The sequence below is a fragment of the Typopeltis vanoorti genome, chromosome 8, assembly GCF_054136105.1.
Source record: "Typopeltis vanoorti isolate ZY-2024b chromosome 8, IOZ_Tvanoo_1.0, whole genome shotgun sequence".
Taxonomy (NCBI): Eukaryota; Metazoa; Arthropoda; class Arachnida; order Uropygi; family Thelyphonidae; genus Typopeltis; species Typopeltis vanoorti.
This window is the reverse complement of record NC_143556.1, coordinates 26950572-26965723: the sequence shown is the minus strand read 5'-3', so window position 1 is coordinate 26965723 and position 15152 is coordinate 26950572. Positions and strand designations below refer to the sequence as shown.

General features: G+C 35.5%; 1 protein-coding gene across 2 annotated transcripts in view; it reads left to right on the top strand.

The window, feature by feature from the left end:
* The window catches only part of LOC150103869 (ATP-binding cassette sub-family A member 2-like), a 975482-nt gene that overhangs the window by 680036 nt on the left and 280294 nt on the right, over window positions 1-15152 (top strand). For both annotated transcript variants that reach the window (XM_090397162.1, XM_090397161.1), the window contains exon 34: window positions 7547-7721. In XM_090397162.1, coding sequence (XP_090253288.1) covers window positions 7547-7721 — 175 coding nt within the window. The remainder of the gene's footprint in view (window positions 1-7546; window positions 7722-15152) is intronic.

Genomic DNA, 15152 nt, shown 5'->3' with positions numbered 1-15152 from the left:
TTCTTACAGTAACAATAATGTCCTAATTTAACATGACAATTGTTATATTAGATTTAAGATTCTGGATTACTTATGGTCATATTTATAGTTAACTCTTAGGGAGAAAGGTTAAGTGGGTAGAATATGTGCCTTCCATATGCTTGGGATTTTTAGACCATCATTATTGTTAAGATTAGGGTGGTTGATAAGAATCTCACAGGCGTCCTTAAATTTACATTACAACAACTGGAAAAGTACCAGTTGTTTACATCACACTAAAACATGGTATGATGTAAACAACTGGTACTTTTCCAGTCAATTCTATGTAAAGTGTTCAGTGCATGATCAGAAAGGCCAGCTTCACCATAGTTATTATATTTAATGTGTCGTTTATGTTCCTTTTATCTGATGGGAATTGTGCATCCTGTTTCCCCTATATAGGGTAGATTACAGGTGCAATGAATACATTACTAAATCACTTAAGGAATTGACAACGTAGATAAGAATATAAATTAAATTACACTTTAATAAATATTTCCGATATTTCGGCAACGTCACATTGCCATCTTCAAAAGGAACTTACAAAAATGGCACGCGCACATAGGCACTACAACAAAGTAACTGAGAATGAAGTGATGAAGCTATTGTTCTCCTAAAAGTCCTGATGGTGCCCCCTAGTGGGCTAAGTAGGTGTTCTTGGCCGTTGGGCTGAAGGTCTGCTGATATAAGCCTCCCAAATTTGGGGGTAGTCTCATACAACCAAATTTTTTGAGGTTTGGAGAGGTTCTTAGGGCTGAGGCTGATTCCATAAATAGTCTTTTGAATTTGTATTTGCTACGGTGTATTATGTAGCTTGCTTTCTTCCACCATATTTGGTGGAAGAAAGTATTTGTTGATAGTATTTTGGCTGTAACCATTTTTTAGGAAAGTATTGCTGATAACTTTAAAAAATGGTTTAAATGCTTTAAAAAATGATTACAGTCAGAATACTATCAACAAAATTCTCTATAAGACCTCACTAAAAAAAAGAGAGATAAACTAGGCTACAAATAAAACTATAACCATTCCATACATTAAAGGGACATCAGATAAAATAAACAGAATACTACAGAAATACAACCCTAAAGCCACCTTTCAATCTCCTGCAAAACTAAAGAGCTTACTCATCTCATCAAAAGACCCACTCCCTCCACTGGCCCACCCTGGCGTATACCGTATTCATTGCACCTGTAATCTACCCTATATAGGGAAAAATGACGCACAATTTCCATCAAACAAAAGGAGCATAAACGATACATTAAATATAATAAATATGGTGAAGCTTGCCTTTCTGATCATGCACTGAACACTTTACATAGAATTGACTGGAAAAGTACCAGTTGTTTACATCACACCAAAACATGGTATGAACGTTAAAGATACCAAGCAATTTTATAAGCTAGGTTTTTTTTTTTTAAATCCTTTTTCCCAAGTAAGCAAACAGACAAGTAAGTCAAATTTGCTGCTGCACGTAGTGCAACACTAGGCAACTCATTATAAAGGCGGAGTAAGCTCTGATGACTTTCCTTACAATTTTCCCCTAATGTTAAGCACATTTCCTTTCGGAGATGTATGATGCTATGCATTAAGGTAATGGTCATTACCCATACCAGTTTCGACCTTTATTGAGATCTCACCAGTGGGAGCCAGACCTAAAAAATGCCAAGGGTGAAGTAATACAGAGCTTATAAATATTTTACCTAAACAAGTTGCAATAAGGTGCTTTAACCTCATTAAATAAAAATCTCAGGATGAGAGTAAGATGTAGAAAGTTTTTTTTACCTTGTACTGAAAGGACAACCACTAGATGTTAATCTTATACAAGTCTATGCCCCTACTGCTGACAAGAGTGATACCGAGATTGAAGAATTTTATGATCAATTAAAAGAACTAATGAAAAATACAAAAAAAGCATGATATTAACATAGTCATGGGTGATTTCAATGCTAAAGTTGGGAAAGGTAGAAGTGGAGATGTAGTTGGCGAACATGGACTGGGCACAAGAAATGAGAGAGGTGACCGTCTTTTTCAATTCTGCCAGGAAGAGGAGCTAATAATCACAAACACATGGTTTAAGCTACCACCTCGAAGATTGTATACTTGCCGATCACCACAGGATAATAATGGGAATATAGTCAGAAACCAAATTGATTACTTACTAATTAATCAATGATTTCGAAGTTCTATAAAGAGTACAAAAACCTATCCTAGTGCAGATATTGCTTCTGATCATAACCTACTGGTGGCAGAGTTACAACTTAGACTGAAAGCTATGCTTAAGAAACATCAACAAAAAAGGTTTGATTTGGGAAAATTAAAAAACACAGAGATAAGAAGCAAATTGAGTCAAGATCTGAATCAAGAGCTAGCACTTATCAAGAATGATGACATCATGAGGGTTGATGAATCGTGGGACAAATTGAAATCTGTCTTCATAGAGAAATGTACCAATACCTTATGTCCTAATAGAGCAATAAAAAAGAAAGATTGGATGACTGATGAAATTCTTTCTCTCATGAATCAATGCAGATCATATAAAAATCATAATCCAACAAAATATACAGAGGTTCAGAAAATTATTAAACACAAGATCAAAAAAGCAAAAGAAATCTGGATGAATGAAAAATGTAAAGAAATAGAAATTCTACAGGAAAAACATGACAATTTTAATCTACACAAAAAGATGAAAGAGACCTCAGGTATATATAAGGAAAAACAATTCTGTATCTTTCGAAACAAAAAGGGAGAAATTATATCCAAAAAGGATGACAAAATACAAGAATGGGTGAAATATATAGAAGAACTCTTTACTGATGACAAACAGAACCCAGAAAATACTTATGAACATATGGAAGGTCCATGCATTCTAAAATCAGAGGTAGAATGTGCATTGAACTCAGCTAAAAATGGTAAAGCCCTAGGACCAGATAGAATACCGGCAGAAATAGTAAAGTTATTAGAAGGTGACAACATTAACATATTAGTAAAGCTATTTAATAAGATCTACGATACAGGCATAATCCCTCAAGACTGGTTACAGTCGACCTTCATCATGCTACCTAAAAAAGTAAATGCAAAAACTTGTAATGACTATAGAATGATCAGCCTAATGAGTCACGTTCTCAAAATGTTTCTGAAAATAATTCAAAAAAGAATATACAGAAAATGTGAAGACACCATCAGTGATACCCAATTCAGCTTTAGAAACGGCTTGGGAACAAGAGAGGCCATTTTCTGTTCTCAGATCTTATTTCAAAAATGTATTGACCAAAACAAGGTAATATTCATTTGCTTCATCGACTTCGAGAAAGCATTTGACAAAGTCCAACATGCTAAAATGATTGTACTATTAAAAAGAATTGGATTAGATGGTAAAGACATCAGGATCATTGAAAACTTATATTGGAACCAAGAGGCATCTGTTCAAGTTGATGACATTATTACAGACTCCATTAACATCAAACGAGGAGTAAGGCAAGGATGTGTGCTGTCACCTCTTCTTTTTAACATCTACTCAGAAGCCATATTTCAAAAAGTCTTGGAAGGAAGAAAGGAAGGGATTAGTGTAAATGGTGAAATCATCAGTAACATCCGATATGCCAATGATACAGCTCTTCTGGCTGACAATATTCAGGATCATCAAAATCTTTTGGAGCTAATAAATGCAGAGAGTGAAAAAATGGGATTAAAAATAAATATCACCAAAACTAAATTCATGGTCATAAGTAAGAAATCAATTCTTAATTTAGCACTTTCTTTAAATAGGAAACAAATAGAAAGAGTGGCAAAGTTTAAATATCTCGGATGCTGGTTATGAAGATTGCAATTCAGAAATGGAAATAAAAGTTAGAATTGAAATGGCAAGAAAAAATTTTCTCTTGATGAAATCAACACTGTGTAACCGCAGTTTAAGCTTAGAGTACGCATGGTTAAATGTTATGTATGTTCGGTGCAGAAACTTGGACCTTGAAGGCAACATCAATAAAAAGACTTGAAGCCTTTGAGATGTGGTTATACAGACGAATGTTAAAAATCCCATGGACAGCAAAAACGTCCAATCAGGAAGTACTGAAACAAATGAGGAAATCACGTGAACTTTTAGATACCATAAAAAGAAGGAAAACTGCATATCTTGGTCGCCTACTTCGTAATGAAAATTATAAGATACTTCAATTGATTATAAAAGGGAAGATAAATGGAAGAAGAGGACAAGGAAGACGAAGAAAATCTTGGCTGGCAGATATCAGACAGTGGACTGGTATGAACTCTGAGAGACTGCTCAGAATAGCTGAGAATCGCTCAAAATTTGCCAAGGTGGTCGCCGACCTCCGATAGGAGATGGCACTCAAAGAAGAAGATATATTATGTTAAAAATACCAAGCAATTTTATAAGCTAGGTTTTTTTTTTTTTTTTTTAGTAACAAACTGACAAGTCAGTCAAATTTGCGGCTGCATGTAGTGGAACACTAGGTAACTCACCGCAAATTTGACTGACTTGTCTGTTTGCTTACTTGGGAAAAAGGATTAAAAAAAAAAAAAACTAGCTTATAAAATTGCTTGGTATCTTTAACATAATATATACCCAAGGTAAAAAAACTTTCTACATGGTATGAACATAAATTTAAGGAAGCCTGTGAGATTCTTATCAACCACCCTAATCTTAATAATAATGATGGTCTAAAAATACCAAGCATATGGAAGACACATATTCTACCCACTTAACCTTTCTCCCTAAGAGTTAACTATAAATAGTTAACTCAGGGGCCACATTGCACAAGTTGTGAAGACATCACATCGAATAATGGCAATGATGTGGAGAACTCTGAGATTTGGTCACCAGGTTTTCATGGTGACGAGGATATGTTGGAAAGGGTACAGAGAAGATTCGCAGAGGTAGTCAGTGGTCTTTGGAATGTGGAGTATGAGGATAGATTAAGAGAATGTAAGTTGCAGAACCTCGTGAATAGGAGGAAGAGGGGGGGGGGATATGATTGAGACATATAAGCTGGTCAGAGGCTGTTATCAGGTAGACATGGAGGAGTTTTTCATAGAATGGGAGAGGGGAGTAGAACAAGAGGCCATCGCTGGAAACTGTATAAGGAGGGTGTGAGCAAAGGAGTGAGAAGCAGGTTCTTTGCATGAAGGGTGGTTGGTGAGTGAAATGCATTGCCTGAGTGTGTTGTGGATGTGGACACATTGAATCAGTTTAAGATGCGGTTGAATGAGCATTTATGCAATAGTGAGTAACTCCCACGATGAGTCTCTGACTCAATGGAGGTCAAATATTGATGGTAATAATAATAATAAAATATGACCATAAGTAATCCAGAATCTTAAATGTAATATAACAATTGTCATGTTAAATTAGGACATTATTGTTACTGTAAGAAAACTATCTATATGAAAGAATGTTTCTCAGATGTTATCTTAAATACAATATAGCTTTGATGTAGTTTTTAATAACTTAAGTTATTTTTTATTTGTATTTGTATTTTTTTAAATTTATTCAATTTTTTTTTCAATTTATATATATATATATATATATATATATATATATACTCTAGCTAATGACCTTAATATGAAGGTCAAAATGTCAGGAAATTAAAATAGTTATTTATAACACGGTTGTAGAGTCCATCATTTGTTTAAAATGAATGCTCACCGTGTAACACTAAAGGAAAGGATGCTATTATCAGAGTCTAATTGATTCATTTGAAAATGTAAGTGGGTCTGTTTATAATGACAGTGGCATTATCTTTGTCCAATTTTGTTACAATTATACCCTGATTAGCTTTTAAAGACTTGACTGCTGCTAGTTCTATTTTGGTAAGATTGCTAGATATATCTTTCTTTTCATTCAAAACATTGCTAGTTTCTAAACAAATTTTATGAGCTGTTATTTGGAAGAAACTTAATGCCTCTTTCATTGCCTCTCATTTGATACCCTTTTCATAAATGTTCCAATCAGTGACACAATTCCTCTCTTACAGAACAAATTTCTGCCTGATAATATGGTTATCTTTGCCCACATACTACGTTTTGGTTACTTCATGTGGCAAAATAATTTTTCCCCACGTAAAAAGAAGGTACGGCTATGAGCTCAACCCTATCTTCCCCATTTGCTAACTTTTATATGGAAGTTTTTGATAATGTGCTCTCGATTCCTTTACTTTAAAACCTACAGTTTGGCTTAGATGCATTGACGATGTTTTCATTATCTGGCCACACAGCTACCAAACATTAAACACTTTCCTTTAGATCGAGACATATAAGTTGGTAAGGGATAATTACCAGATTAACGTCCTTTCATTTAGTGTTACACAGTGATCAGCATTCATTTTACACAAATTATGGACTCTTCCACTATGTTGTAAATAATTATTTTAATTTCCACTAATGATGTTCATCTTCTTAGATATCACTTCCCTATACACAACCTGCTGATACCTATCAGACAGCCAATCTCCAGTCCAACACACTGATCTACTATCCAACCCCATCTGTTCCAATTTAACTAATTTAACTACTAGCTTGTCATGTGGCAGTCTGTTGAAAGCCCTTGTAAAATATAAATATACTACTGTATATGTATCTCCTTGTCCAGTGTATTCATCATAATAAGTAAACAGAATGCTAAAACATGATTTTCCCTTAACAAACCCATGCTCTCCATTAAAGAGAATTCTATTGCTGTCCACCCAGTTCTGAATCCTTGTCCTTATTAGCTTCTCCAACACCTTGACTACTATTCCAGACAAGCAGATTGACCTATAATTCAAAGCCTTAGTCTTATCATCCCCTTTATGAAGTGGAACAATTTGCCATCTTTCCACTCCTTTGGAACCTGGACTAATCTAAGACTCATGGTCAAAATATATGTTAAAGCTGTTGGTAAGTCTCTGGAAGATTCCCTCAAGATGTGGTGATATACAAAAAATTCCATGCCCAGGTGAGGATCAAACTCATGACCTTCAGATTATGAGAACGACATGCTACTTGCAGAAGCGAGAAGGTACACCATGTGATGGGTAGTTTACTGTCTAGGCTTTTGTCTTAAACCTGATCAAATACCTATAGAGATAAGATATCACAGCATAGCAATCCTGGTGATACTTAAAACAGATTTCCTATGACAAGTTGATGCAATTAGTGACAAAATAAATAAATAAAATAAAAACTGGAATGCCATTTATAATTTACAGTAATCCAGTATTCTGCAAACATTTAATGGACAGATTAAATGCATTTCATCTTTATGTACATTCTCTGGTGTGATTACTCATTTTTTCACATGAAATTTTACACTCAAAGAAATGAAAATCAATTGCTGTTGCTATACTGTGTATGAAATGCTTAAATTTATAAGGGACTAGGTGTTGGGTTAAGTATATCTCTTAAAATAAATAAATAAATATATATATATATATATATATATATTCAGTTTTGTATTTCAGTATATGTTTTAAATTTTTAATGTTTTCTGTTATGAAATTTGAATACTTATCTAAATATTTTTGTTTTTGAATAGCCTTCAGGGAACAGATGTCCTAATTTCAATGTTCATCATCGTAGCAATGTCATTTGTGCCGGCTAGCTTTGTGCTGTTTTTAGTTTATGAACGTTATACCAAAGCTAAACATTTACAATTTGTCAGTGGTGTGAATACTATTGTTTATTGGGTTGCTAACTATATATGGGATATGGTAGGTAAAAATGTAACTTATGTAACTTCTTTTCATATAAAACTAAAGAATTTAAATTAATGATATTCTGGAAAATATTTTTGGATTTTGAATTACATGCACAATTAAAAATATATTAGTAATATCTACTTTTCTATTAATTTTTTAATAAATGCTACTGATAAAATACTCTTTTAGTAAAAAAAAAGAAAAAAAGAGTTATTAATATGTTATTAATTTGTGAAGTGTTGATCATGCCTCAGTAACTTGCTCACGTTTTATAACACAGTGATGGCTGAACTGGATAAGGATAATGGGTTTACAGTGATTCTACTGGACCTTGCTAAGGCCTTTGACAGGATACCACATGGAATTCTAATCAGTAAACTGCAGTATATGGGGATGGATATAGAGTTGGTGAGATGGATAGGAGGATGGTTGATGGAGAGATATCAGAGAGTAGTTTATTCAGGAGTAGAGTCCAAAAGATGGCCTGTGACTAGCGGTGTGCTGCAGTGTTCTGTTCTTGGACCACTACTTTTCAATTTGTTCATTAATGATATAGGAAAGGATCTGACAGGAAATGTTCATTTCTTTGTTGATTATGCAAAGTTGGGTAGAGCAATAGTGAGTGCACAGGATGTCAAAATTTTGCCAGATGATTTGGATAGTTTGGAGGACTAGGCTAAGGAGAATGAATGTCAATTTAATATGGCAAAGTGTAAGGTTATGCATTTTGCAATGAAAAGATTATCAGCAGCAGTATATCACATTGGTGGAACTGTACTCCAGGAGATTGACGAGTCCAGGGATTTGGTAGTGTTGGTGGATAGGAAGTTGAAGTTTAGGGGCACCATCGCAAAAGTGGCTAAATCAGCTCATGAAATCACTTGGTTGCTGAAAAATACTTTAACAAGCAGAGACAAACAGGTTATTGTTCCTCTGTATCGAGCCTTCTTGATAAGACCCCACTAGACTACTGTGCCCAGATATGGGTGCCAGAGTTTCTTCCTGATGGGGAGGAGGTGGAGAGGATCCAGAGACAAGTGACCAAGATGATAGCAGGTCTGTGGAATGAGCCTTATGAGAACAGGTTGAAGATTTGTGGGTTGCAGAAATTGGTTGATAGGCAGAAAAGGGGTGATATGATTGAAACATTCAAATTACTGAAGGGTTTCTATAAGATTAATTCAGAAGATATTTTTGAGAATAGGACTGGTGGTGGGAGGACTAGTGGCCATACATGGAAGCTGGACAAGAGTGTGGTTAGCAAGATTGTTAGAGCTAGGTTTTTTACTTGGAGAGTGGTGAGTGAGTGGAATAAGCTGCCAGAGTCTGTTGTGGGTGCCATGACTGTGAATGAGTTCAAGACGAGGTGTGATAGATACTGTGTGAATGTCGAATAGTTGTTCTTAACATGATGTTAGGGCCTCCCTTAACGAGTCGGTCGAATCCTTGAAGTTGCCCATAATAATAATAATAATAATGTTATCATTATCAATGTCAAGACAAGCAGTAGAATAATTATGTTAAAAAGCAGCAGTTACACGTTAGAAACATTTGCTGGATGGATGGCATTGCTGTCTGAGAAGAATCCTATCAAGCAGAATGGCTCTTGGCCATGAGAACATCATTATTAATATCAGTATAGTTGAGAGTGAATTGCTTTTGGTGGGTTAATTGTCATAGTTATGATGGATAAATAAAACTTTACATATAAGTGCTTGGAATGCATTTTTTTTTATGTAACTCCCACCCTTGAAAAGGTTTTGTAAACCTGTAATATGTTTGTAATGTGGACAAGCTAAGATTTTTATTTTCTATTAATTCAATCACATACAAGATCTGTGTGAAAGAGATCAATTACATCTAAACAGGGAAAGAGGGAATATAAGTATTTGGAGAAATTGCTGTTCTCTGAGCAAGTACGGTACCAGGGAAACTAGAATTGCCAGGAGGAAGGGTAGCATAAATGGTGGCTTGGATATTGTTAAACATTATATTATTATTAACATCTGACCTCCATAGAGTCAGAGATTTATGGAGGGAGCTACACACACACTATCACACATAAATTTCATGTGTAATCTCTTTATTCGTCTATTTGATACCTACTTTATTCAGTCTTTTGACCTTCAGAATATATTCACACATCGATGTTGTTAAATATATTTTGGTCAGTTCCCATGCAGCATTTATCTCCCTCCCACTTAACACCTCCAAGTTGTCTTCTAAGCTTTTCATAATCACCAGCTTTGTAATTCCACATACATCCTTTCTTCACAGAAGTCTTCATATGGCTAGCCACAGTCCAGGTGATCACTTCATCATCACTCTCATCAAAATGGAGGGAAGTGTGAAACTCCACTCACAATCACATCCTCTGATGAAATGATCAGATCTAAACTCTTGATCCTCCTGTGCCCTCCTTTACATAATGCTCAAGATAGTTGTCTCTTAAGAACTTGAGAAAGTCATTTTCCTTTTTCCCAAATGCTATTTCTTCATTCCAATCTATACTATCATCATTAAAGTCTCCCATAATAATCACCACTCCCTGTTCATTGACCCAATTTGCTTATACATTTCTTTATCATCTCCCTTCACATTCCCTGGCCTATAGCAACATCCAACTAAATATCTCTTCCTGTGAACCTCTACCTCACACCATACTCACTCAAAACCATTGCTGCTAATTACATCTTGCATCTCTACTTTGTATGGATATAATTCACCTCCTATCATCAACAGCACAGTATCACAGAGCAGAGTGGAATATGGGGAATTCAGTAAATCTTGCCTTCCCCATTCTTCATGTTTCCTATATCTGAACCTACAGGAATACTTACAATGCTCTGCTTTGTTTGTATATTAAATCAGGAATAAAGATAATGTGTTTGTGGCCATGATAAACTCAGTCTGTCCAAAGATTATTGGTATTGGTTAAACCTGGCTGACAGAAAATGACATTCTGACAAGAACAGAAGTTGAAGAAAGAATGGGAACAGAGTTGAATTCACATATAATAGCAGATCAGTTGTGTCCCCAGAATATATGGAACTAGGACTGAAATAACATGGAATATTTTGAGCATGTGAAGTGCAAGGTACACTTGGGCAGGACAGAATATTTAGTGGAATGTTGCTATAGATTGAGAAAACTTTGCACACTGAAATTGTTTATGTAAATTAGCTTAGTGAGTGCAAAGTGAATTAACATTATGACAAATTTAAATGATGGTATTGGACAAAGGAAATAATGTATGATAATAAGGGAACTCAACTTTTGGAATTTTTGAGGGACAACTATCTTGCAATATGTGATGGAAGGATCACAAGGATCAAGAGTTTTAGATTTGATTATAACTGCTAAAGATACATGGAGAGAGAGAGAGAGGGGTGAAGAAGCTGCATGAAAAAGAGATAAGAGGCTAATGGGGCAAAATATTATTATTATTATTGTTGTTGTTGTTCCGGGAAACTCCAAGGAGTCGACAGACTCATTGAGGGAGGCCCTAACATCATGTCTGGAACAACTATTCAACATTCACACAGTATCTATCATATCTTGCCTTGAACTCATTCATGGTCGTAGCACCCACAACAGACTCTGGAAGCTTATTCCACTCATTCACCACTCTCCAAGTAAAAAACCTAGCTCTAACACCCTTGTCAACCACGCTCTTGCCCAGCTTCCATGCATGGCCCCTAGTCCTCCCACCACCAGTCATATTTTCAAAAATATCTTCTGTATCAATCTTATAAAAACCCTTCAGTAATTTGAATGTCTCAATCATATCACCCCTCCTTCGCCTATCGTCCAATTTCTGCAACCCACAAATCCTCAACCTATTCTCATAAGGTTCATTCCACAGACCTGCTATCATCTTGGTCACTCATCTCTGGACCCTCTCCACTTCCTCCCCATCACAATATATTGTTAGTTGTTACTATACTCCAGGACGGGAGGGGCGGTGTCCACAGAATGATGTGGATGCCATGCACAGGCAAATTAGCACAATAAGTGCAGACTGATCAATTATTTCAGAACTTCAGCTCTAGGGATCTAGATTAGAGGGTGGAAAGGATGCATGGCAAGATGGAAATGGAATTTATAAATTTATACAGATCCTAAGGAATAATTACCTGTAATAGCATGTGGCAAAAGGATCCAGTAGTTTGAGAGTGCTGGACCTGATAATAGCATCAGAAGATGCATCCATAACCATGGTATCCACCAAACCTCAGACTGGAGGAAGTGACCATGCTGTCTTGTTCTGAGAGATTGCTAAATGTGGAATTGTCAGTCAGGAAAGGGTTTATGTGAAATTATGAAATTATTGTTTATGACTGACTGGAGGCAGCTTGGAGTAGTTTTGTGGCTTAAGAAACTATAACAAAAGAATTTCAGTAGTGCATGGGAAGTGGTCATGGATTGTATGAGAGAAGCAGTATCAGACTGCCTACCCAAGGTAAGGAGTATGCAACCTGATACCCCTGACCCTTAGTGTCGTTAAGTGAGTAGTGATATAAAGCAGGAATTGCAAAAATAAAAATAAAACATTGTGAATTCAGTATAAAGAAACAGGTGATCAGCATGCTCATGAGCAATACAAAGTTTAGGAAAGAAGAGTAACTAGTATGGGTAAAGAGGAATAAATCAGATTATAAAAGAAAATTAGCTAAGTAGGCCAAAGTACATCCAGAAGATTTTTTTTCTCTATGTAGCAGTTAAAAGAAAGAGCAATTATGGAAGAATAACTTTAATCACTGCTGATAGTAGGAGATTGAAAGAAGTAGAAAGAATAGCTGAGTTACTAAGTGATCACTTTGCTGGGATGTACCATTAAGGCAGAGATTTTTAGTTGCTGATGTGAGAATTGAGGTTGAAGAACTGGAGGTACTGAATATTGAAAAATATCAATGTGAATATAGCAGCAGGACTGGATAGTATGTCAGCCCATGTGTTATGAGAATGTGCAAGAAAACTGCTAGTGCCTCTAATCTAAATTTAGAGGCACTGGCATCTAAGTATTTTTTAATCTAAGTCTCCATGCAAGGTTCCAAGGAGTAAGGAATGGACATGGAGTAAGATAGTTGTACATGAACATGGGAATAGAGTAAGATAGTTCCATTACATAAAAGTAGCTCCAAGACAGAAGCAATTAGCAAATTACACACCAGTTAGCATCTCAGGAGTGGTAGTTAAAGTATTGGAAAAGTTGATTAAAAGTAAAATCCAGGAATGGATTGATTGGAATATGATACTCTATGGTGGTTAGAACAGCTGTGATAAGATAGATTCTACTTTGTAATTTACTCACATTTTATAATAGTGACAGCAGAATCAGATAAGAGAAACTCTCCTGTGATGCTGCTAGACTTTGGAAAGGCATACAATAGAATACCACACTGAAACATTTTAAATAAGTTGGAGCATAATACATTGGATATGAAACTAGGGTTGTGGATAGAGAGTGGCTAACAGACAGACATCAGGGAATATTATATGGCTAAGTACAATTTAGGAGAATGAGGGTGGAGTCTTAGGGCTTGTACTAGGGCCACTGCTTTTCTAGTCAGATTTGGTCGCCTGGTTTTCATTGTGATGTGAAAAAACATTGGGCAGGGTCCAGAGATAAGTGACTAAGACAATGTCAGGACTGTAAAATTATTACATGTCAATTATATCAACTGAAGCATTTGTTAATATTATCTATATTTCACTATTCTGATTTGCCTTTGTCTTTATCTTTATTAACCTTCATTATTATGGTGGCCGTCTTAACTTCTGACTGCTGCCATGTATATGCTTATGCTATGTCTTATCTCTCATGCTCTGAATTTTTCCTTTAGTCAGTCGTGGCAATTAAATAAAAATCGTACATATTACTCGCACACATGTTCGAATTTTTTGGAATATATATATATATATATATTGCATGGACACTTCGCAGTTCAGTATGTTGTTTACAAACCATTTATTAAAACCCAAAGAATATTCATAGTATACACATTAGATAGATACAAATTCGTTATTCTTCTAAACCATAGTTCTGGATTATCATAGGGGTTAAACATAACACTATGCGATTGCAAGACACACACACACACACACTGGTCAAGCTTAAATTACTATTACTTATACAATGTCTTATTGGCATATTTACACACAATAGATTCATGCATTCGCTATACATAATTTCAGAAATACAGTTACTTACAAGTTTCCTTCTCACAAACTTCACATTAATCAAATCCTTCACATTAATCAGATGTTCCAGGAATCTTCCTATCTCACTCACTGTGTTGCTCTTTTCTTTCCTGATGTCTTGACAAAATGTCTCCCTCATATGTCTCCCTCATATTGGCGATCCACTTAGACAATAGCCGAAGCTTCTTTTTGCTTTCCCGACAATAAATGAGATCTTCAGATGAGATAATGCCTTGAGAACTCTGAAAATGGACTGACAAAGCTTCTCCCTCTTATCCTGACCAAGGATGGTGGTGATCATAGGCAAGAGTAAGCATTGAAAATCCTGTTGATAAAAAACCAACAATTCTTCTCTGTCATTTTCCGACCACGATTGGCAGTGATCACAGGCAAGAGTAAGCATTGAGAACCTGGGATACTTTAGCTTACTGACTAGGTCCCTTATATAGGCCTAGGTTTCCTTTGTTTCATATTCACGTGCTTACTTCCGAGCATTTTAAAATCGTTTTTGTGCGCTTTTTCGAATTCTTTGTTCTTGGCACTTGCTGACCATTTGATGTGATGATGTCATTCTTTGCAAGTCTCTGTAACTTTTCTCTAGTGATAATCCTCTTTGTTCTTTACTAATCTTACCATAAATTTGCTGACTCATGTGCCACATTATAATAACAAAGGAAATCCTTTTTGTTGAACACAATAACTTACAAGGAATAATATTTTATTGAATATTTTACATATCTTTTATAGTATATTTCCTGAATTAAAACTATTGTAAAACTGATAAAATGATAAGTAATTCCATGACTTATCTCTCATGATAAGTCATGGAATTACTTATCATGAGAGATTTTACAGGACTTTAGAACGCTGACTATGGAGAGAGGTTGAAGAATGTGGATTTCAGAGTATGGTGGATAGGAGAAAAAGAGATGATATAATAGAGACATTTAAATTAGTGAGTGGATTTTATCAGCTTAACCCAGATGGGATTATAAAAACAGTAGAAGGCAAAAAGTGAAATACCAGAGGCCATCCCTGAAAGTCATGTATGAGTGTGGTGATGAGGGGTGTGAGGAGTAGAATTTTTATATAGAGAATTGTCAGTGAATGGAACATATTACCAGAATATGTTATTAATGCAAGGAGTGTTAAGCATTTTAAGATTGCTATGATAAATATGTTGTCAATTGAATGAACCTCCCATGATGAGTCTGCCAACTTCATGGAGGGTGTAATGAT